The 26,831-nt window shown below is 24.5% G+C and overlaps 1 protein-coding gene across 1 annotated transcript in view; it reads left to right on the forward strand.

Annotated features, from left to right (window-relative positions):
* The window catches only part of LOC122508350, a 55,427-nt gene extending 28,995 nt beyond the window's left edge, over window positions 1-26,432 (forward strand). Inside the window, exon 4 of the mRNA XM_043621643.1 lies at window positions 25,770-26,432. Coding sequence (XP_043477578.1) covers window positions 25,770-25,811 — 42 coding nt within the window. The 3' untranslated portion in view covers window positions 25,812-26,432. The remainder of the gene's footprint in view (window positions 1-25,769) is intronic.
* Window positions 26,433-26,831: the final 399 nt, after the last annotated feature.

The following is a 26,831-nucleotide window of genomic DNA, read 5'->3' on the forward strand; positions in this document are numbered from 1 at the left end:
TGATACAATTCTACGAAAACATTCAATTATTTTTATAAATAAAAAAATTTCATTTAGGCATTCAATTATTTTCATGGCAGAATTTTAAATATTTTTAATACAATTTAAAATAAATTACTCAAAAAAAGCAATTATTCTTAAAAATTTTATTAAAACTTGACGAAAGAATTCAATTTTAAGAAACATTCAATTATTCAATAAAATAATATAATTTGTTGCAATGATTCAATTATTTTCATAAATAACTTTCAATTCGTCGCAGAAAATAATTTATTTTCAAAAATTTTTATGTAATTCTGCAAAGAATTAAATTATCTTGATAAACAACAAAATTCTCCCCATATATAAAATCAATTATTTTGAGGAATTTTAATAAAATTCTTTTCCAAAATTCAATTATTTTCAAAAGTATCAAAATTCATTGCAAAAATTCAATTCTTTTGAAAAATAATATATACTTTGCAGAAATTACTCTCTAAATCTGCATAAATCAAAACACTTCCACGTAAAAAAATAAGTGCATATACACTTGAAATAAGTGAAATTCAACTTACTCATAAGTGAAATTTCACTTATTTTACGTGTATATGCACTTATTTTTTACGTGGAAGAGTTTTGAAACATGAATAAGTGCATATGCACTTATTAAGATTTAGAGAGTAAATTATTATCAAAATTTTTTTTAAATTCTTGTCAAGAATTAAATTATTGTCAAAAATGTTAATAAACTTCTTGTCAAAATTTCAATTATTTAAACAAAATTTAATAAAATTCTTCGCATGAATTCAATTATTTTCATAAATTATTATTTAAATTCTTAGCATGGATTTTTAGAAATAATTGAATTTTGAAAAGATTTCAAATTCAAATCTTTGGAAATCTAAATTTTTCGTACTTTTAACTATAATAATTGATTTAAAGAAGAATTTTAGTTAAAAATTCTAGAAAATAATAATTGAATTTAAATGATGAAAATAATTTCGAAAAAGGTAGAGTAACAATATTCTTATATAAAATAATAATTTTATCCCTGGTTAATCTTTAATTATTATAAAAACATGAAGAAATCGATTACTCCGAGTCGAAGATTCGGAGTGATTGATTTCTTCAATGTTTATAATAATATTCTTATAAGGTATTAAATTTTAAACGATTTGAATATGAAATTTTTGAAATTCTTAATTTTATTGGAAAAATAATGATTAAATAATTATGATAAACAAAACAATTGTTTTCGAAGAATTTTACAATTAAAAAAATTTGTAATTAAATGTAATACAGCAGTTTTTTGAGTATCTAATAATTTTTAGAGTGAATCAAAATATTCTTTAGTGACAAGAAAAAAGTTAAAACTCTGTCTGGAAATCAAGGAAAAGTGAGGAAATAATAAAGTTAAATTTTTGTGGCAACCCTGTAATTAAAAATTTCGAAAAAAGCATGAAAAGATTAGTCGTTTAAATTAAAAAGTCATAACTACTGATATTTTTAATATTTTCACCTATACATTGAACGGTATACTTTTAAAAATATTAAAAATTTTGTAGGTATAATTTTTTTGAGTTGAAAGACTAATTTTTTCAAATTCGAATTTTTTAAATTATTTTTATTGTTATTATTATTTTTATTGTTAATTTTTATATTATTATTGTCATTATGGTTGTTGTTATATTTTTGTTATTATAAATTATATTTTATTTATAAATGTATACACATGCTGAGAAAGAACTTTGTGTATTTCCGACTCGTTTCTTCTCGCCAATATTCTTCTCACCCTCGAAATTCGACATTGGGGTTCTTTCCTTATACACACCTATATGTTCACGCGGTATAGAGCCAAGCTAAGTGCCTTTGCGCCTTGCCTTGAAATGAGAAATTCTCGCCACGATCGTTCGACCCCCGCTTCTCCTTTTTCTACCGTTGCGTCAATCAAAAATAAAGGTTCGCGTCATATTTTCAGCTGTCGGCGAAAAAAAGGAGCAAGAAAGAGAAAAATAAACCTCTTTCTAAAAAGGGAGCCATATACGATGTTTCTACTCTGCTTTCGAGAGCGATATGCGTAATTTGCTTCTGGATGGTCTGATTTACCTGCAGGCAAAAATTGCATGCTTAGGGGTCAAAGTATTTCTTTTTAACCCCAATGGATGTTGTTGGGTGATTATTTTTTCAATTTTTGTTCATTTTCATATTACGTTTACTTGAAAATATTCAGAGGATCACTTTATTTCAGTTTCGATTCATATTCACTTTCGATTCACGTAGAATTTATTTTATGCAATTCAGGCGTATTATGGTCACTTTATCTGTAACTTTAGAGACGCATACTAAGTTCCACCTTAAAACCCAGTGGTCAATAAAGTGCCCATTATTGACCAAGGGTAGTGAAGTGTGCTTTATTGACCTGCGAGTCTATAAATAAATAAAAAGATCAGGGAAATTAGGGAAAAGTCAGGGTTTTTTCTTAAGAGTTCTGGAACAAATTAAATGTTTAAAATTTATAAGAAAATTATGAATTTTTGTGTCTTTTTGTTTGCCACTTAAACTGCAATTACCACGAATTTAAAAAAAACCTTTCATTTTTAGGGTTCCGTACACCTACGGTGTATCGGCGGAACCCTATTGGTGAGACTCTGTTGTCCGTAACCAAATCGTGTCCCCCCCCTAGCGGCTAAACTATTTGACCTAAAGAGCTCAAATTTGGTACATATATGTATTTTCACACGTAGATTACAGGAAAAATATAGCGAATGTGATTGGACGTGATGGGCATAGCGTTGTCAAGGAAATAACAAGATTTTTGGCCAAAAACGCATAAAAAGTGACCATTCCCCCCCTTAACTTCTAAACTATTCGACATGGAGAGCTGAAATTTTGCATGCTGGTGTATTTTTACTCGAATATTACAGGAAAAATATAGAGAACTTGATATGTAATGATGGCCATAGCGTTGTCAAGGAAAAACTAAAAAATTTTTTAAAAAAATTTTTTTTCCTAACTTTTACATTATTTGACCTAATGAGCTGAAAATTAGTATCCTAGTGTATTATTACAGTCTGACGACAAAAAATTTATTTAAGAAACTTTTTGAAAAAAAATCAAAAAAAAATTTCTTTTAATTTTTTTTTGCAAAAAAAAAAAATTTTTTAAATTTTTTTTAGTTTAAACACGTGGCATTAAATATTTTAAAGAAGAGAGTGAAATTTTAAGAGAATAAATGAGAGATTGTTTTCTGACTTTAATTTCTTAACTAAAAATAAAAAAAAATTGGACAAGTGCGAGTTGTACTCGCACTGCAATGGCGGGTTCCGCACACAAATATTAAAACAATACTTGCAACATTGATCGGTAATTGGTAGAATTAAAATAAACAATTATAAAAATATATTAAAATCATTTGATAAAAAAAAACTGAAAAAAATTAAAGTATTGTATATCTAATATTGTAAACAATAATAAGCAGAGGAACTATAATAAATTTTGAAAATTTTGTTCCTCTGCTTATTATTGTTTACAATATTAGATATATACAATACTTTAATTTTTTTTAGTTATTTTTTTTATCAAATGATTTTAATATATTTTTATAATTGTTTATTTTAATTCTACCAATTACCGATCAATGTTGCAAGTATTGTTTTAATATTTGTGTGCGGAACCCGCCATTGCAGTGCGAGTACAACTCGCACTTGCCCAATTTTTTTCTAGTTCTGACAATAATTTATTTTAAATAAAATTAATTTTATTAATGAATTGCCATAAAGTTATTTCTTATAAATCATCTTTAATATTCTTTTGAAAAATTTTAATTTCAATTCCGTTGTAATTAGTTTGAATTTTAAAAAGTTTCACGCGATTCTTTAAAAGAATTCAACTAGTATATCTTAATAAATATCAAAATTCTTTCTAGAAATTCAATTATTTTCAAACATTTTTTTTAAAATTCTCGTCATTATTTTAATTAACTTTATAAATAGCAAAATTATTCGCCGAAATTCAATTATTATTCAAGAATTTTTATAAAATTCATTTCAAAATTTAATTATTTTCATAAATAACAATATTTCTTTACAAGAATTCAATTATTTTCAAAATTAACAAAATTCTTTGCAAATATTCAATTATTTTCAAAAAACTCTAAAAAAAAATGGTCAACATATTTCAATTATCTTTATAAATGCATAGCAAAATTCTTCGATAAAATTCAATTATTCTCAAGAATCTTAATAGAATTCATTGCAAAATTCAAATATTTTCCTAAATAATAGTATTCATCAGAAGAATTCAATTATTTTCGAAAATTTTAATAGAATTCTTGTAAAAATATCAATTATTTTTAAAATGTTTTCTTAATTCAATGATTTTCAATATTATACTATTTTAATAAAATTTCTCAAAAAATTCAATTATTTAAAATAGAATTTGCATAAATTTTTTCGAAATAATCGAATGTTTTAAAATTTTGGCATTAAATTCTTCCCAGCAATTCAATTATTTTCATATACGATTTTAAAATTTCTTTCGGGTATTTAATTATTTTTCATAAATGAATAAAATCATTTGTAGGAAAATGATTTTCATAAAAAACAATATTAATCACAAAAATTTAATTATTTTTAAAAGTAATAAAATTCAATTATTTTCAAAAATTTTCATAAAATTCATTGCAAAATTTCAATTATTTTCAAAAATTTTTGTTAATTCAATAATTTTCTATATCTATTATTTTAATAAAATTTCCCAAAAGAATTGAATTATTAAACAAAAATTTTGATGAATTGCTACACGAATATTTAATTATTTTCTAAAATAATGAAAATTTCACAGGAATTCATTTTTTCAAAATAGAATTTGCATAATTTTTTTCAAAAAATATCAATTGTTTGGAACTTTTTTTATAAAATACTTCGCTATTGCAAAGTATTCAATTATTTTGATAAATAATAAAACTCATTTGGGGAAATACTTTTATTTTTAATACAATTTTTAATCAAATTCCTCGAAAAATGTAATTATTCTTAAAAATTTTATTAAAATTCGTCGATAAAATTCAATTATTTAAAAATTTGTTGATAAAATTATGTATTAGAAATAAGAATACAATTTTAATTCAATTATTCAATAAATTAACTATGTTTGCATTTAAATAATTGATTTCTCTTAGAATTGTCTAATAAAAATTTATTTAAAAATTAATTTCAGTTAAAATTTTAGATAATAATTCAATTTTGGAAAAGTTAATAATAATTGAAATTTTTGAAATAATTGAATTTTGTAAAATTTAATTGAAAATAATTAATTTTTTTCGTGTATTTTGTTAGAATTTTTTAAAATCAACATTTGAAGAATTTTAATTACAAATTTTTGTAATTAAAAAATAATTAAATGTTAGAAAATTTTAATGAAAAATCTTTAAATGTAAATTTAAAAATGAAAATTAATGAAAATTTAGCTTCTAATTTTTTAAATTTAGTATTTTCAACACTTTCAATTACATTTTTCCGAAAATTTAAATACATACAAAAAATAATAACATTTTGGAATTATTTTTAACAATTTGGAGAATAAAATCATGTTCAAAATATTTCATTAAAATTCACCAAAAAATTAATTAGTTTTTTTTAAATAATACAAAAACTCTTTTAAGAAGTTGAATTGTTTTCGAAAAATTACATTATAAAATATTTTTAAAAACTACTTAATTATTAGAATTTTTTTATCATAATTTTTTAAGATTTAATTATCTTCGAAAAAAGTAAATAAAAATTTACTTTTTTGAACTTATTAATATATTTTAAATATTTAATATTTGGAGAAATTCGTAAATAAATGTAATAATAGAACATTTTTTTGAGTATCTAATAATTTTGAGAGTGAATGAAAATATTTTTTACGGTCAGGAAAAAATGCAAAATAAAGTCTGGAAAATGAGGGAAAAGTCAGGGAAAAATAAAATTTTTGTTGTCATCCCTCATAAAGTATCCATTATTACCCTAGAGCAATAAAGTATTATTGACCGCTGCTCACAGGTCAAAAAAGGACTCATTATTACCCTAGAGCAATAAGTGATGTGAACTTGAAGTTATTGAATTGAAAATTCACTGAAATTTCAAAAAAAGAATAAATTAATTAAAGAGGCAAATACCGCTCTCGACCTATTGGTTGAAAATCTTTCCAGAACTGTTCAGTAAAAAAGTTTTTCGAAACTTTAAACCGAGACTTTAACAACAATTAAAATGAACGATTCAGAAGTCTTGTTCCACTTTAGGAAGTCCGTTAAGTAAACACAATTTGGAGTGAAAAATAGATTATACGATGAGCTTAAAAGGCGGCTAAAAAGTCAAGAAAGAGAGTGAGAGAGAGTGAGAGAGAAAGAGAAAGAGGAAAATTAGATTCGCGAACTATTTTGAATATCCCGTAAACATCTCTCTAGTTACTAAAGACCTTGGAAGTGAAATTTCGTGCTGTCTTGCCAAGGCACGTCTTCCTGTCGGGAAACTTTGGGTTTGAAATACTTTCCTTAAATACACGGGTTTGAAAAGTGTACGTCGGCAAACAAGTCTCGAGGACGAGAGATATCCTCTCTGTGAACGTAAAGGGATATATAGGTTTGGAACCAGTCCAATTCGTGGGTTGTGTACCACCAGCATCGGTCAATGGGCCGTACTAATCGGTCTATACTCACTTCTCCTTTCTCCCTCACCCCCCTCACCCTCTTTTGTCCCAAATATACCATATGAATTCACAATTTTCTCTCAAGTACTCAATTTCTATCGGATGTGTATTTGATGAGAGATATAATTCAACAAATGCTCCACGATTTTCTACACAATCTTTTGTTCCTTTTTATGATTCTTGAAAACATATTTCTTTTTCTTTCCTAATTCAGATTTCCTTTACGGTGAATGGGATTATTTTTTTAAGGAGCAATTATTAGTGCTGTTTGGGTCTTTCTTGGGGTTTATTGCTCAATTTAGGGTAATCCTTGTGCTTTGGGGTTTACTTCAAGGTTTTCCCTTGTACTTCAAATATAGTAAAGTTTTCGACACGCAGCAGAGTTGGAGGAAATTAGGAATTTGAAGGTTGAACTCTGTTTGGTAAACATTGGACACATTCCTGAAATTTTTATTTTTGGATAATTCTGTTAGAGGAATGATGAGATTTTTTTTTTTTTGCTATTCTGTAAACTTATGTATACATATGAACATTAGAACGGTTTAATATGAAACATTTGCCGGTTTTTGTCGCTTTAAATGTTTTAAAAGAAATTACGAAGTGTTTATTTTAATTTTTAGTAATTAATCCAATTGTTAATTAATAATTTTTGTAAGTATTAAAAGTACTGGAAAAAATTAAATTTTTGCAATTCATAAGTAAATCCTGAATATTATTTTTTGTCTGTCTCACAAACTATGAAATTACTTCTGAAATTAGTTAAATTGTTTAATATATACTTAAATAATTATTAAAAATAATGGATTTATAGAAGAATTTTAGTTAAAACACAAAAAAATTGAATTTTGGAGAAGTTACAAATAATTGCAAAAATTCAATTTATTTTTTTCAAAAGTAATAAAAATTCTTCGCAGAAATTCAATTATCTTAAAAAATTCTTTAAATTCTCGTCAAAATTTCAATTAAATTTATAAATAATAATTCTTTGCAAAAATTCACATATTTTTAAAACAATTTTAATGAGATGTCATAAAAGAATTCAATTTTTTTTAAATATTTCTCGAAAATATCAATAATTTTCTAAAATTTTAATAAATCCTTCGAAATAATTCAATTGTTTTCAAAAAAAATCTTATGAAAGAATTCAATTTTTTTCTTATTTCGTTATAAAATATATTTAAAAAATACAATTATTTTCTAAAATTTTAATAAAATTTAATAATTAAACGTTTAATTTTAATTATTAACAAAAATTTTTTAAATTCTCGTCAAAATTTCATTTAAATTTATAAATAATAAAATTCTTCTCCCAAAAAAAAAAAATATTTTCAAGAATTTTAATAAAATTCTTGACAAAATTTCAATTATTTCCAAAAATTTCTCTCAATTTAATAATTTGCAATATCGACTATTTTATTAATAAAATTTTCTAAAATAATTCAATTATTTAGAAAGATTTTAATAAAATTCTACGCAAACATTTAATTATTTTCATTCATAAAAATAATAAAAATTTCACAGGAATTCAATTTTTTACAAATTTTTTATAACATTCTTCGAAATAATACAAGTAGTTTCATATAAGTAATAAAATTCTTTCTAGAAATTCAATTATTTTCATGAATAATAAATCTCATCCCAGAATTTCAATAATTTTTATTACGATTTTAATTAAATTTCTCAATTATTTTCATAAATAATAAATCTCATCGCAGAATTTCAATAATTTTTATTACAATTTTAATTAAATTCCTCAATTATTTTCATAAATAATAAATCTCATCGAAGAATTTCAATAATTTTTATTACAATTTTAAGTTCCTCAAAAAATGAAATAATTATTCTCAGAAATTTTATTAAAATTCGTCGAAAAAATTCAATTGTAAGAAAAATTCAATTATTTAATAAATTATTTATTTTTTTATTTAAACTTTTAAAGAATTAAATTTCTTGTAAAATTTTTTTATTTTCAAAAGTAATGAAAATTCTTTGCAGAAATTCACTTATGTTAATAAATAATAAAATTCTTCTTCAAAATCCAAATACTTTCAAAAATTTTAATAAAATTCTTGACAAAATTTTAATTATTTCCAAAAATTTTTCTCAATTCAATAATTTTCAATATCTACTAATTTATTAATGTCAAATAAATCTAGAAAACATTCTAATTTATTAATAAAATTTTCCAAAATAATTCAATTATTCAGAAAGATTTTAATAAAATTTTACGCAAACATTTCATTATTTTCATAAATAATAAAAATTTCACAGGAATTCAATTATTAACAAATTTTTTATAAATTTCTTCGCAATAATATAATTATTTTCATAAATAATAAAATTCTTTCTAGAAATTCAATTATTTTCATGAATAATAAATCTCATCGCAAAATTTCAATAATTTTTATTACAATTTTAATTAATTTTCTCAAAAAATGATATTATTCTCAAAATTTTTATTGAAATTTGTAAAAGGAATTCGAATTTAAGAAAAATTCAATTATTTAATAAATTATTTATTTTTGTATTTAAAGAATTAAATTTCTCGTAAAATTTGCTAATATCAATTTGTTTAAAAATGAATTTTAGTTAAAATTTTCAAGTTTTAAAATTAAAATCTTTGATAATTTGAATTTTTCAAATTAATTCAATTAATTATTAATTTTTTTTTGAAAAAGTTTAATTGCATTTTTTTTAAATTATTCGAACTTTTTATTTTCTAATATATATTTAAGTGATGAATTTCCGAATAATCGAAATTTCGTAAAATTTAATTGTTAACAAATGGATTTAAAAATTATCGAAGAACTTTCACTCTAAATCTGAATCAGTGAAAATTTCACTGATTTCAATTCAGTGGCCCAGTTTTCTTTGATGAATCAGTGGAATTTCACTGACAATCAGTAGTTTTTACTGATTCTCAGTTAAATCCCACTGATGAATTAAAGAAAACTGGGCCACTGAATTGAAATCAGTGAAATTTTCACTGATTCAGATTTAGAGTGTTTTAAAGAAATTATTAAAAATAATTAATTTAAAGAATAATTTTAGTTCATAACCACAAAAAAATATTGAATTTTGGTGAAGTTACAAATGATTGCAGAAATTGAATTATTTTCAAAAGTATAATAATATTCTTTGCAGAAATTAAATTATGGTCAAAATTTCAATTATTATCTGAAATTCAATTATTTTCAAAAAATTTCTTCAATTCAATAATTTTCAGCATCTACTATATTTTAATAAAATTCTACACAACCATTTAATTATTTTTATAAACAATAAAAACTTCAATGTATAGTTCAATTATTTAGAAATTAATTAGAAATATTAATAATATCAATGAGAAATTTTATTAATATTTATATTAGATATGTTATAATAATTTATTTTTAATAAATAATAAAATGCCTAATTAATTTAAAAAAACAATAAAAGAAAAAAATTAAAAAAACGTAAAAAAATAATAACAAAATAACTGAATAGAAAATATAGTGAAAAGAAATGAAATACTTTTAAAGTGAAAATTTACTATTCAATCATAATTCTTTTTTTTTTTTCTTGCAATTTGAACTCTTTTTCTCGCCCATTTGGCGATGGTTGAACGATCTTTACCGATACGATTTCTTATCGCTCTCTGCATACGATATATAGTATAAGAACATTGACGAAGATAAAGGATGATGGTAAATTGAATCGAATCTCAAGGAAATGCCTGGCTCCCCCTTTTGCATCGATTTTCAAGCGTCTTTGATCTTTTGCAACATGGCAAAAGGTATAAGGACATTCAAGGGTCACCCGAGAGGCACCGAGAAACTTAACTTGAAACTCGCGTGTCAGAAACTCGATGGAATCGACTCTCGTCTATGTTGACGACTAGTTTTCTTCAAAGAGAATACTTTACCTACCAAAAAACACTTTAACTCGACCAAAATACCTGAAATATTAAAGATTCTCTTCACCTTATTCACAATCGCGTGCCTCTCCAAAATGCACCGCAAAAAAAAGGAGAAATTCAATTGTGGCCACAACGGTCAAAATATCATTAAACATACATTTGTCCCTTTTCTTCTATTTTCTTTTCCCTTCTATTCCCTTTTCAAGTCGATAAAAAAAGGGACATTTTCTTTTTTTTGTAATTTATGTCAAAGACATAAATGTCATTAATTGTTTTATGATCGCAATCCATCAAATGACTTTAGGAAAATTAACATTCCTCCTTTTTTTTTGCTTCCTGGTTGAAATATAGAGCATCAGTGACGTTTTGATAAATAGCGCTTGAAATACCACAAGTCAGAAGTATTTCTCCTGGGGTTGCGTTGAATGGAAAACTTGGTACGTGGAATAAAAAAAAAAATTTTTTTCCAGTCTACAGAATTATTGAAAAGAAAAAAAAAATCGATACACTTTTTTCTGTGATTATTCGATGAGACCAGTGTTTACAATTTATTTCCTCTGATCAAAGAGTAAATAAATTTTATTCAAATGGTACTTCGAAAAAAAGAGCATTTTTATTCTTTTATTTATTACTATTAATTTATTTACTATTATTATTTTTTTATTATTAGTATTATTTTTATTACTTTTATTATCATTTTTTTTCGCCCCGAATTCTGGTTAGGGTTGCCACAGGTCAGGGAAATCAGGGAATTCAGAGAAAAGCTAAGGAAAGTAGAATCGGTCAGGGAAAAGTCAGGAATTTTTATTAAAAGTACTGGAAATATTAAATTATTAGAATTCATAAGAAAATTCAGAATGTTTAGTGTCTTTTTTGATTGTCTCATAAACTATCAAACTACCACGAATTCTATAATACAAAACCTTCAAAAATTTTTTCTGTTTCTGATCAGAATGAATTTTTTAATATTATTTAATTATTTCAAAAGTTTTAATGCAATTATCTTGATAAATAACAAAATTCTTTACAAAGATTCAATTATTTTTAGGAATTTAAAAAAAATATAATAATATTCTTCTTCGAAGAAATTGAATTATTTTTACAAATTTTAACGAATATCTCGTTAAAAATTGAATTATCTTTATAAATAGCAAAATTTTTCACCAAAAATTCAATCATTTTCATAAATAACTTTTAATTCGTCGCAGGAAATAATTTATTTTCGAAAATTTTTTAGTAATTCTGCAAAAAAAGTAAATTATCTTGATTAACAACAAAATTCTCCCCATAAAATCAATTATTTTTCGGGATTTTAAAAAAATATAATAATATTCATCACAAGAATTCAATTATTTTCAAAAGTAATGAAATTCTTTGAAGAAATTCAATTATTTTTTGGAAATCTTAACGAATATCTCGTCCAAATTTCAATTATCTTTATATAAATAGCAAAATTTTTCGCTAAAAATTCAATTATTTTCAAAAATTTAAATAAAATTATGGGCAAAATTTTAATTATTTTCAAAAATATTTCGTAATTCAATATTTTTTAAGATTTACTATTTTCATAAAATTTATCAAAAATTTTATTTAGTAAAAAAAAATGTTGATACAATTCTACGAAACAATTCGTTTTTTTATGTAATTCTGCAAAAGAATTTAATTATCTTGATAAACAACAAAATTCTCCTTTTAAAATAAATTATTTTAAGGAATTTGAATAAAATTCTTTTCCAAAATTCAATTATTTTTAAAAAGTATCAAAATTCATTACAATAATTCCATTCTTTTGATAAATAATAAAATACTTTGCAGAAATTACTCTCTAAATTTGAATAATTTAAAACTCTTCCACATAAAAAAATAAGTGCATATATACACTTGAAATAAGTGAAATTTAACTTATTTTAAGTGTATATTATGCACTTATTTTTTACGTGGAAGAGTTTTATTAAGATTTAGAGAGTAAATTATTATCAAAATTTTTTTTTAAATTCTCGTCAAGAATTAAATTATCTTTATAAATATGTAGCGAAATTCTTCTCAAGAATTAAATTATTGTCAAAAATATTAATAAACTTCTTGGTAAAATTTCAATTATTTAAACAAAATTTAATAAAATTCTTCGCATGAATTTTATTATTTTCATAAATTATTATTATTTAAATTCTTAGCATGAATTTTTAGAAATAATTGAATTTTGAAAAGGTTTCAAATTGAAATCTTTGGAAATCGAAATTTTTTGTACTTTTAAATAATAATTGATTAAAAGAAGAATTTTAGTTAAAAATTCTAGAAAATAATAATTGAATTTAAATGATGAAAATAATTTCGAAAAAGGTAGAGTAACAATATTCTTATATAAAATAATAATTTTATCCCTGGGTTATTTTTAATTATTATAAAAACGTGAAGAAATCGATTACTCCGAGTCGAAGAATCGGAGTGATTGACTTTTTCATGTTTTATAATAATATTCTTATAAGTTATTAAATTTTAAACGATTTGAATATGCAATTTTTGAAAATCTTAATTTTAATGAAAAAATAATAATGATTAAATAATTCTGATAAATAAAACAATTGTTTTCGAAAAATTTTACAATTAAAAAAACTCGCCTGTTGAAAATATTTTTTTTCGTCAAAATACAATTAGATTTTTAAAAAGTCGTCCGCCATATTGAATCTGATATTTTCAATTTTGAAAAAATTTCCATCAAATTAATAGTCATGGAATCCAAAAAAAACCCTCGAGTATCAAGTTTTAAGCTATAATTCAATGAATTTAATTAAAAATAAATTAATCGCCATATTGGTTCCGCCATTTTGAATTTTGAAAAATTGACCATATGTGATGGAAAAAATAATAAAAATTATTTCCTCACGGAAAATATAAAAAAATATGTTCAGGTATAAAAAGTATTTTCATTATGTTTTTCGTCCTGAATGAGGAAGGAAAGTACTTTGTATTTTTTAGTTGAAAAAAAATTATTTTTACTATTTTTCCCCCCTAAATGGGAGAAGAAAATATTCTATAGGTTTTCGGTGGAGAAATTCTTTTTATTATTTTTTTTTCTTCGTTTCGAATTGGGGGTGGAAAATATTTTTCAATTTTTTCGGTGGAGTAAAATGAAAGAAATGAAAATGTCAGACATGGTGAATTTTCTTTTTTTTTGTGTTTTGACTTTGGTTTTCATTGTTCATATCGGCGCTTAGTGAAAGAGTTGTAAGCGGTTGCATCTCTTTCTCTCTCTCATTCTCTCTTTCTTCATTTCTGGTAAACGATGGTATTGTGTACTATCCAAAGAAGATAGAGAGAAGATGCCTTTGATTACGACATTGTACCGAGGCAGAAGGGTCTCGACGTACGGATATGCCGCTCGACTTTACCGTTCTTAAGTTTCATTCATTGAGAGAAAGAGAGAGAGAGAGAGAAAGAGAGCCAAATGGTATTTCTAAAGGCGGGGGTGACAAAATTCATGACATCAGTCAGAATGTCTATTTTCCCTCGCTTGTAATATTGTGTCACTGGAGAAATTTAATTCGAGGAAATCTCAGCGGGAGTAATTTGTTACTCATTAAATAATAATTAGAGGAGAAACAATGTATAAGTGTTAAAAAAATAAATAAATAATTGAAAATCAATAAATAAATGAATACTAAACAATAAATAAAATAGGGAATAAATAATAGAAAATGAATTAGAAATAATAGGCAATAAATAAAAAAATAGAAAGAATTAAAAAATAGAAATATTTAAATAAATAATAATATAATAATAAACAAATAAAAAGATAAATAATAAATAAACAAACAATAATTAATAAGAATGAAATGATAAATACTAAAAAGGTAATTAAAAAAATAATAATAGTAAAATTTAAATGGTAAATAATAAACGTCACAGTTTCATTAAAGGAAAAAAAACCTAATCGACGAACCCCTCTGTAGTTTAAATTTTTTAACAATTTACTTTTTCGGGGCGCAAAATTTATTGAAAGTTGAATAAAATTGTACGCGAGCAATTCTTATGCAAATTGTTCAAAATCAAACTAGCTGTTCGAATAGAGCTTTCGAGTAGAATTGACTCGATTTCATCAGCGTTAGTAAAAAACGAAATGAACACTCAATACGCAATTTACAGGGAAGTAATTGCTCAAAAAGTGATGGGAGAAGTGCCTCCATAAAAAAAATACCCCTGGGTGATTGAAATAATTTTTTTCTTTATTTTGAAAAATCTATTATTTGTTTTACTTGTAATAAAAAAGTGGTAAATACTTCAGTGCCTAGAGAAAACAATTTTCTAAACATTTGAATAATTTAAATATAGAACGAAATTAATTTGACATTTAATGAATTAAAAAATAATTTGCAATTTTATCAGCTTCAACGTTAATTTAATTGATTTTTAAACTAATTAATTCTAAGGAAATTTCAAATTCGTTTCTAATTTATTAAATTAATCTTCAAGCCAATGAAATTCCAAATTCTCTATAATTCAATAATAATAATATAATTCTATAATTCAATTGTTTTTAGAAATAATAAAATTATTTTCCGAAATTCAATTACTTTTAAAAATTTTCCTCAATTCAATGATTTTTAATATCTATTTTAATAAAATTTTCCAAAAGAATTCAATTTCTTTTGAAAAAATTTAATAAAATTGTATTCGCAAACCTTTAATTATTTTCATAAAATAATAAAAATTTTGCAAGAATTCAATTATTTACAAATTTTTGGTAAATTTCTTTGCGCAATCATTCAATTATTTTCATAAATAATAAAATTTTTATAGGAATTCAATTATTTTCGTAAATAATAAAACTCAATGCTGAATTTTAGTTATTTTTAATACAATTTTAATGGAATTCCTCAAAAAGTGTAATTTTATTAAAATTCGTCGAAAGAATTCAATTATTTAAAAATTTGTTGATAAAATTCTTTATGAGAATTCAATTATTTAATAAGTTATTTTTCTTTATTTAAATAATTGAATTCTAGTAGAATTTTCTAATAAAAATTGATTTAATAATGAATTTCGCTTAAAATTTTAGATTATAATTGAACAATAAGAGGATTATAGCGTGAAATTTTAGAAATAATTGAATTTTGAAAAGATTTCTTATTAAAAACTTCGAAAATTTTAATTTTTCATTCCTTTAACTAACAATTCTGTAGAATTATTTTTTTTTGAAAAAGTTTATTTCAATTTTGCTTAAAATTATTTTTTTGAAGTTTTTATTTTCTAATATATATTTAATTGCTGAATTAAATTTATTGTAAATAAATGAATTTGAAAATTCTCAAAGAACTTTTTCAAAAATTATTAAAAATAATTGATTTATAGAAGAATTTTAGTTATAAACGCACTAAAAAAAATTTAATTTTGGAGAAATTACAAATTATTGCAGAAATTCAATTATTTTCAAAGAGTAATAAAATTCTTCGCAGTAATTAAATTATGTTCAAAAATAAGAAATTTTTTTTATGAATTCAATTATTTTCATAAATAATAAAACTCATCGCAGAATTTCAATTATTTTTAATACAACTCTAATCGAATTTCTCGAAAAATATGTAATTATTCTAAAAATTTTATTATTGAAATTCGTCAAAAGAATTCAATTATTTGAAAATTTGTTGACAAAATTCTTTATGAGAATTCAATTTTAAGAAACATTCAATTATTCAATAAATCGATACCTCCATGTATTACAATCCTATCTTACGGTGAAGGTTAATACAGTCCTATCTTGCGGTAACGTTCTATGCAGTTCTATCTTGAAGTGACGGTTTATACCATTCTATCTCAAAATTTTCAATTTTTCAGTTTTTTGCTAAAATTATAGAAGAAAATATTCTGTATTAGATGGTAACACCTAAAATAGTTATATTAATTAGGATATTTATAAAAAACAGTAATTAGAAATAATAACCAGTTTTATCTTCCAAGTAAAAGTGTTCTATCTTTCTTTTGTTTTTGTATCTGTCAAAAAAAATATACACATGTGATTCGTATAATCGTGTTAGAAAAGCAAAAAAGAACAAAAGGTAGAAAATGGATATCCCTTTGGATTTAAGTATGCCACCAGGAAAAAATTCTTTACTGAATAATAATAAAAATATATAAATTTATAAAGTGATTATTTTATCTGTTAATTTTGCTTTATTTTAACTTTTCTTACACCAGGAGATACTTGTTCTGACGTAGAAATTGAGATCATTCGAATTCAGACTCGGATTGACTATTTTGACTAATATTACAGATACTTTTATTATTATAATTATATTGTAATTTATAATCTTGTTATCGTTTGTGAAATATATAATAAAATACTAGTATAATATAATCCTTGAAACATACTTATAAATTCTATATTGGAGTGACGTTTTCAACGTTTATTACAGTAAAATAATGTAGATTTTTAAATTATTTTATTATTATTCTATTTGTATTCTCACTTGTGTAAAAATTTTCTACAATCAAAACCTCGTTTACTTACTTATTTAAATATTTGCATCTATACTTAAAACTCATAAAAATGATACGTTTATTTTAACTAATAATAATTCATAAATAAAATTAAACAAGAAAACTAACAACATTAATTTTATCATTCCACTATCCCGTGAAATATTAACCTGTCATAAAATTAGGTTAATTAACCTTTGTAGAAGTATTAAGAATGCATTTTCTTGGCTTGATTTTAAATAATTGTGTTTTATTTATGTATATTATGATAGAAAAATCTTTAAAGAATTACATAAAAATTATCTTATGAATATCAAACTGTCATTAATATTTTTAATATGGAATTTACTTTTAATTTGGCTCTTACGCAAAATTGCCAAATTTGAGATAGAATGGTATAAAGCGTTACTTCAAGATAGAACTGTATAGAACGTTACCGCAAGATAGGACTGTATTAACCTTCACCATAAGATAGGATTGTAATACATGGAGGTATCGAAATTATTTATTTTTGTATTTAAATAATTGAATTTTGAAATTAATTCTTTTGAAAAAGTTTAATTGAATTTTTTTTATATCATTTGAAGTTTTTATTTTCTAATATATATTTAATTGAAGAATTTAAGAATAATTGAAATTTCGTAAAATTGGATATTGTAAACAAATGAATTTTGAAAATTCTCAAAGAACTGTTTCAAAAATTAATTTATTTAAAGAAGAATTTTAGTTAAGAATTCTAGAAAATAATTCAATTGATGAAAATAATTTTGAAGATACGTAAAGTCTGTATTTTTAAATACTTTTACTGGTTCGAGCCCTGAATTACAAATTAATTTCTAATCCAATTAAATTTCAAATTGAATTTAAAATTAATTTCCAAATTATTAATTAATTTATGTTAATTTCTACATTAACTAAATTTTAAATGAATTAAATTCCAAATTGATTTCTTAATTAATTATAGCTTCAAAATTAGTTTTTAAATTAATTAATTTTCGAATAAATTAAACTAATTTCCACTCAAGTTAAATTTGAAGTTTTGAATGAGTAAAAATTCAAATTAAATAAATTGCAAATTAATAACATTCTTTGAAAATAAACGGTTGAAAAGTGTGGAAAAAATCTTGATTACCGAAAGAAATTGTCCAGGAGAAAAAAAAGTTATGAATAAATGCGATTATCGACCACTCGGCTCTCTCTATATGTACATATAAATAAGAGGAATTCAATCTTCTTTGTGAGCGCTGACAAGACCGATTCAAAAAGCGATAGATCGCATTTAGTTGAAGCTGAAACGGCGGCACTTTATGTATGTAAGAAAAGAGAGAAGCGAGGATCGGTTATGCCTGATTCTAAACTAAAGCTTTTCTCTACCTGCCGGTAAACGTTGGCAATATGTCTTTGAGAGAAGACCGTATCTTCCTTTAGCATCGTACCAGACGTAACACCTGCTACCTGCTACTTACTTATCTTAAGCCTCGCACAACATCCAAGGAACCTGCTTTAAGAGTGTAATATCCCCAGCATATCATCTCATAATGCATACAACTTTTCCCATTCCCTGCAAACACCTTCCACTTCTTCTTCTTCTCTTCTTGTTCTTAACTTTTAAGGAAAGATCCCATCGCTAAATCAAGATATTCTTTTCTTTTTTGAGTGAAAATTTTTGGGTGAATGACAATGTCAATTTTCTGAGCAGTTAATTTTTATACAAAAGGTGCACCCAGAGAAAAATTTTATTTGAACGAAATATAATTTATTTTGGTTCGTCATGTAAAAAAATTTAGTAGACTCTCGCAGGGCTCGAATCAGTGAAAGAATTTAAAATTACGGACTTTACGGACCAAAAATTAAAAATTACGGACCAATTACTGACAAAAATATAACCAATCCGAGTCAAATGAGAGAAAATTTTACTTAAAAATATAAATTAAATTTTTCATATAAAACATGAAGATATCGATAACACCGAGTCTTCAACTCGGATATAGTGATCGATTTCTTCATGTTTTTATAATAATTAAAGATAACCCAGGGATAAAATTATTATTTTATATAAGAATATTGTTACTCTACCTTTTTCGAAATTATTTTCATCATTTAAATTCAATTATTATTTTCTAAAATTTTTAACTAAAATTCTTCTTTAAATAAATTATTACCCGAGTAGAAATTACAATGTGGCACTGTTAGGGACCGTAGAAGTTTACCCTTTTAATATTAGGAGCCAAATAGGGCAAATTGTTAGGGACCGCACCAGTTTCGTTACGCAAAATGTTATGGGGGCCGTCAGTGGAAAATGAATGTGGCCCCAAACAAGTACCCCTCTTAAAGCCCTACTAATTCTAACAGAAAACCTGGTTTTTACTACTTTTTAACTATTTCTTGTAGTTCCAGGAAGCGTAAATAATTAAAAGGATGAGTAAATAATTATCATAAATACAGGAGGCGCCAATAAAAAAACGTAGTTGAAACAACTGTAAAAAACAATTAAATTAATTATTTAAACTAGTAAAAATGGAATTATTTATGTTTTATAATTGTTTAATTTCATTTTTTAATCTTTTCTCCTACCTACTTTTGTTTTTATATACCTTATTTATTTAATGTGAATATACCTAACAGAGAAAAAAAATATACCTAACAGGGAAAAAATTCCCAAACGCCGGGAGTCGAACTCACGACCCTAACATTCGCAAACCGATAACTTAACCACCTAACCACGCTCGCACGCTACGACTTCCTTACTATATGTGTTTCAAAAATGTTTGACCCTGGAGAAAAATTGATATTACTCAGTAGAAAAAAATCTCTATAAAATAAGACAAAATGCACGAAATAGATAATTTTATTCTTCATATAATTTCCATTCATAACATAGGACTAAAAAATTTGTTTGCAAAAATATGAATAAAAAAAGCGTGAAAAACAGGGACTTTTAGTGATTTTTACAAAAGGACACTTTGACTCTATAAATTTCATAGAAAAAATGGTAGGAGAAATCTGAAAAAATTCATCAACATTCCTTAATATCTACTTTCAACATATTTACAAATTGTTTTTTAAAAAATTTTAAACTATTGTTTACATATTTATTTTTATAAGGAGAAGTGCAATTTTGGCTTGTAATTGTGATAGAAACTTCAAACAAAATTAAAAATTTTTTTAATAAATTTTTTATTCTAAATTTAATAAAAAAAATTATTGTACAAGCGTAAATTTTTTTAATATTAACTCTCTGCTGATGCTAACGACCGTTATCGTCAAAAATAGTCATTTTGGACGCCTGGTGGGGACTATGGGAGTTACATTCTTTGGCGATAGAGTGGGGATAAGTTAGCATCAGCAGAGGGTTAACAATTCTTTTTTAAAATTTTTTTTAAAAGTCACTCAATATATAGGGAAAAGTAATTGAAAAATTTTTTTTGATAATATTTGATATTTTGACAAGAATTTTATTAAATTTTTTGAAAGTAATTAAATTTCCGAGAAGAATTTAATTATTTCTAAAAATAGTTGAAATTTTGGCGAGATTTTTAAAAAAATTTTGAACATAATTGAATTTCTACGAAGAATTTTATTATTACTTTTGAAAATAATTGAATTTCTACGAAGAATTTTATTATTACTTTTGAAAATAATTGAATTTCTGTAATTACGTGTTCAAAATCTCTAAGTACTTTAGAAAATGATTATGTATCAAGCAAGAAATTAATTAAATTTGTTAATGACCCCAAAATGAGCTTGAAAGGATTTGCCCTTCAACATTTGAGATTTAGGTCAAAAATGACCTTAATTTTGAGGAGGCAAAGGGATGATTGGAGGACTGTTTGTACAGATAAAAAAATGACCTTAGGTTTAAGGTTGTTGGAAGTGGGTTTCTCCTCAACATTTGACTTGTAGGTTGTAGGTCTTGAATCTTTCTGTGTGTGCTTTGAAACTTTAAGTGTATGTAAAATAATAATAACAGTAATAGTTGTAATAAAGATATTAATAATAGTAATAATAAAAAAAATAATATACCAAATCGAATAAGTTTTAACAAAAATTATTATTGATCCCGAAAAGTTTGAAATTCATTGACAAAAGTTGTATATTTATAATAATTGTAAACACCTGACTGGAAGGTATTCTTAGTTTGAAAGGGAAGCCATGGAAAACATTTGAGGCATACTTGGGGGGGGGGGTGTTGTTGTGTATATGTGGAAAGACGTGAGGGTATTCTATGCATGCCTGGGTTATATTGATCTCAAACGCACTAGTGCGTGCGTGTCAGCTCAAAACTGCACACAACCCTCCTTATATATATACATATTGCCTCTTCCTCTTTTAACTCGCAGCTTTGCTTCATTTGCTCGTTATTCCCTTAAGCTTATTGCATATTACATATATCTATGTATATAAGAATAATATATAAAATTTTAAACTCAATAAAAATCCAACTTTCTATTGTCTTCTCATTTATTTTAGAGACCCCACTGCGGTTATGGCTATGAAGATTCTCAACTTTCTTGACGGGTGTCTTAGCATCACGACTAATAAATTTTCTCCCTTGACATTAATGACATACGGTATGGGGCACAAGGGTTTTCTTGAGAAAAAAAATTACCCAGATAAGCCCCGCAAAAGCGTTTTCATTTCCTGTTTAATGACACCATTCGAAGGAACATGGGGTGGTAATTGTTATTTGGAAATTTATGCATGGTAAACAATGGAAAAGTGAAAATGTTACTGCGGTTTATAAGCTATACAAAGTAACTACTATAGAGTTTGAGAAAAAAATCATACAGGGGAAAAGTAATTTCTAATTTTTATTTTAATTTGAAAAAAAATTGGTAAAAATACATTTGTTTAAATTGATCTAGAGAGAGATATATCCCCGGTGACAAACAATTATATACTTTTTTGCTTTTTTTTATTGTGAACGGAACGAGGAACGGAATGTGATTAAAATAATGTTTTATAATATAAAATTTTTCCCTGGGTGTGTCGATGTGCATGCGAAAAACGAAACTTTTGGACATATGTGGGTTTATAATGTTTTTCCATCAACTAAAGAAACGACCGCAAAGTGAATCCTCCCAGATGGTATGGTATTTCGTTTTTGAAAAATATAGGGCCGAACATCAACACTGAAGAGTTGTGTTCGTTAAGTCCCATGAGACTAACAAGGGCGAGAGAGAGTATAAGGATATATTCAACTAGAAGTGGTGCAGGGGGTGAAGGGTGAATACTCTGGATATATAGAAAATACAGAACCGTCGATCTCCCAGCGGGTAAAGCTTGCAGCTTACGGATGTAAGCTTCTCTCGCTGTACTATACTGGCCATCTCTTTCGTCCTCGGAAGGCTTTTGCCAAATCTCCGCTCCATGGATGCATTTCTCATGTTGGCGTCTGGCTCTCCGATGAAATAGCCTTTAATCTTTGAATATACAGAAAAAAAACAGTATTAATGCTTTTTTATAACGTTCCATATACGCTTACCATTTTTTTTATTCTCTCATTCTCTATTAAGCATATATAGAGAATAAATTGTTTTATAAGCTCGATAACATATTTTTTGTTCCCCTTTTTTTCCTCTGGATTCATAATGAGCCTAATTTTGATGATTGATCGAGTGTCATAGAAAAAGTTGCGATGCGATAAAATTAAAATATAATTGAGGCCTTGGATCCAATAACTCGCCCGACGCTCGGAGGAACGCGCAACTGCCAGTCAGTGAGCAGTGAGCGCCTCTGGGCCATTCACTGCTACCCGACTGGTATTAGCGCGTGTCTTCGAGCGTCGGGCGAGTTATTGGATCCAAGGCCTCAATTTATGCAGAATTATTTATTATACTGGAATTTCCGTTAATTCTCGAATATCTCCTCTTTGAATTAGGGAAATAAAATTTTTCTAGAAAAAAATTATTTAACCCTTAAAATGTATCCTGGGTGTTTCACACCGATACTCGAAATTTTCACTCTAGAGTTTAATTTAAAAATAAAATGTTTATTAATTTAATAAAATGTTTTAAAATTTTATTTTAAAATAAAATTAATAAAATGTTTTATTACATTTGTTTACGAATTTCTTTAATTGCAGGCTTCTCACTCATCTACTAAAACGTACTATTTACTACTTTTTTACGTTATGTTACTATTTGGGTATATACTTTTCTTACATTTCAGCCACTAAAAATTCAATCCAAATCCAAAATTCAATTTTTTTCATAAATAATAAAATTTCCACAGGAATTTAATTAGGTACCTGATTTAGAATGGCACTTTCAAAAAAAATTTGAAAAAATCAATTATTTAACAAAATTTTTATACTATTCATCACAATAATTCAATTCCTTTCACTAATAATATTTTTCATAGAAATTCAATTTTTAAAAATAATTGTTGATAAAATTCTAAACAAGAATTAAATTATTTTCATAAATAATAAACTTCATCGAAGAATTTAAATTATTTTTAATACTATTTTCACTTAATTAATCGAAAAATCAATTATTTTTACAAATAAAGTTTTCCATAAGAATTCAATTATTTAAAATAAAATTTTAATAATATTCATTATATTTCATAAAAATTAATTATTTAAAATAATTTTTATAAAATTCTTATGAACAATTTAATTATTTTCAAAAATAATAAAATTTTTCACAGAAATTCAATTCTTTTTAAATATTTTCATAAAATTTTTCGCAATAATTCAATTATTTTCATAAATAATCAAATTCTTTTCAGGAATTCAATTATTTTCGTAAATAATCAAAATCTTTTTAGGAATTCAATTATTTTCATAAATTAAAAAATTCATCACAGGATTTTAATTATTTTTAATACAATTTTACAGGAATTGTTCAAAAAATTGAATTTTCATAAAAATTTAATTTCAATTCCTCGAAAAAACCAATTATTTAAAAAAATGTTTTTTACAATTCTTTGTAAGAATTCAATTATTTAATATTATTATTATTATTTTTATAAATATAACAATATTCATCACAAGAATTTAATTATTTTTAAAAGTAATAAATTTCTTTTTGAAAATTCAATTATGTTAAAAAATTTTAATAAAATAGTTCGCAAGAATTCAATTATTATCAAAAATTTTTAATTCTTTGTAAAATTTAATTATTTTTAAGAACTTTTCGCAATTCAATGATTTTTAGTATCTAGTATTTTCATGAAATTTCCAAACAGAATTCAAATTATTATTATTATTTAAAAATTCTTTGTAAAATTCTTCGTAAGAATTCAATTTTTTTCGTGAATAATAAAAATCTCTTATATTCAATTATTCAAGTTAGAATTTACATAAAATTAGTCGAAATTATTCAATTATTTAAAAATTTTTATAAAATTCTTCGCAAGAATTAAATTATTTTTATAAATATTTATGTATATTCTTTCATAAATTATAAAATTCGTTGCAGGAATTCAATTTTTTAACATCATGATAAGAAAGAAAGAAATATTTTTGATGAAAATTAGGAAAAAGTCAGGAAAATAAAAAATATGGAATGTAATCTTTGTCATTTTTGTAAAGTGTCTAAAACGAGTTTTTTTTTTATCGTCAACTTCAATTTTTCGATATACTTTTTTACTACTTTTTTTAGTTTGAAAGCTACTTTTTGTAAATTAATTATCGAGTGCGAAGACTATAATTGTAAAATTATTCAAAAATGTCAATAACTTCCATCTTTAAATAAATATTTAATCATTATTATTTTTCCTGACGAAATTAACGAAAATTTTTTCTTTTTGAGTTGATAAGACTTGTTTTTCCCCTTTTTTTTCTATATAAAGAAATAAAATGACTTTTTGAGAAAACAGTAAAAGTTTTCTACTGTAATTTCTACTCTATGATTATATAATTAAAGTTTGAAAATTATTGGAGTTTTTAATCCCTGCATAAAAAAGGGAAGCAGTAAAGAGAGATAAATATATAGACTGCGGATATCGTTATTAGTTCAGGTAAAAAAAAGAAATTGAAGGAGAAGAAAAAATGAAATGAGTAAAGAAAATCCAGGAATCCGGGTAAAAATAATATTTTTCCTTTGACAGATACATCAAAGAAGGCATTTTTCAATACAAAACTGTTATCATCTTATTGCTACTTCTTTATCTTGAGTCTTGTTATTCTTCCTAGCAAAAGCAATTATCTCAGAAAAATATTTTATCGACTTTTGCCTCTTTTTTTCTTTTTGCTTTGCGCAATAAAGTAAAATATACAAACTGTCCACTAAAGTTTTGATATCGTGAGAGGCGGAAAAGTATCTTAATTAAGAAGCGTTCGAAACGTCCTCAACCCTTTTTTTCTTCCTCTCTCTTTCTCTATATTGAATTTTTTTTCTTCCATGTCTGAAAACTTAACTATTAAACTAAAATGAATTCGAGGTGGAATATGTATAAATCTCGAGAAGAGGGATTAAACTTTAGGTGAGGCAAAAATAATGAAAGGAAAAAAATCTTGTTTGTTAAAATTTATCCAAATTTCCAACTTTGGATACAAATCTGTTTTTTAACATAAATCTGTTTTTCTAAAATTTTTGAAAATCGACAAAAATGGTTTGATAAAAATAATAAAAAAAGTGTTTTCGAAAATCGGTTCTTAATTAGTCCGAAATCGGTCGGAAATTTTAACCAGGGTTGGAGGGGAAAAATTACCCATTACTTTTTTGGTAAAATTTCTCTAATGTTTTCTCTAATCTTTTTTCTTTTAATTGTTTTACAGAGAAAAGCGGAAAATAACGAGACTTTTGGAGGAAAGAAATAAACGGTTTTTATGTGGCATTGCGAAATGCATTTAAAAATTTGTCGAAGAAGAATTCTTTGGAGAGAGAATCTAATAACTACTTGGAAGTATCGAAGGCGATAAGTCGAGAAGCAAGGAAAATGGTCTTCTTCGCAGATATCCGTTAATTGGGTATCGACTGGACGAGAGAGGCGGCAAAGACTGATCGGAACATGTCCGCTATGGCAAAAAAGAAAAAGGAAAAACAAGAAAAATCGGAAATAAGATTTTCTCGAAGAAAATACCGGAGTGAGTTTAATATTACTTGAGGGGCTCAAAGTAAAAGTGGTATAAAATAACAGTGCAAGCAAAAGTGAGTCAAGTTTTCGTAAGCGCGGAAGAACGAAACAAATGTTACGCTACGAGGAAAAACGAATTACTTTTGGCTGCGAGCAAAAGCGGGATAAGATTTCACTGCGCGCAAGAAAGGGATACAGATATATTCCGTTTTTGCCCGCACTCATTTTAAGATTCATTTTTGCCTGTTTCACTCTTCCCATATATTTTATATTATTACCACTTTAATACTTATAATGATATTATTTCAAAATTAATTAACAAATTCAATTTTTTAAAATTTTAATTTAAGAATAATATAATTATTTCAAGTTTTAGGTATTTAAATTTAAATTCAATTACTTTACAATCAGACAAGAATCGAAAATTTTTTTTCAGCAGACCATCAATTTTTTTGCATTTTCCTACTCAAGTAGGTACCCAATAAATACCTAATAAGTTTCGTCCTATTATCGATAGGGGAAAGTTGTTAAATCAACCCCTAAATTTAAAAAAATAAAAAAAAATAGGAAAAAATTGTTATTTAAAAACTAATAACGAGACCATAAATTTTATTGCATAAAATTCATTCACTCGATGCCCAATCAATACAAAAAAATTTTGACCCGCAAGTCGATAGGGGAAAGTTGTCATTTTCAACCCTTAATATTTAAAAAATCGAAAAAAAATTACAAAAAACTTTATTAAAATTGCAGTTATCCTTTG

Source organism: Leptopilina heterotoma, unplaced genomic scaffold (genome assembly GCF_015476425.1).
Source record: "Leptopilina heterotoma isolate Lh14 unplaced genomic scaffold, ASM1547642v1 Lhet_114, whole genome shotgun sequence".
Classification (NCBI taxonomy): domain Eukaryota; kingdom Metazoa; phylum Arthropoda; class Insecta; order Hymenoptera; family Figitidae; genus Leptopilina; species Leptopilina heterotoma.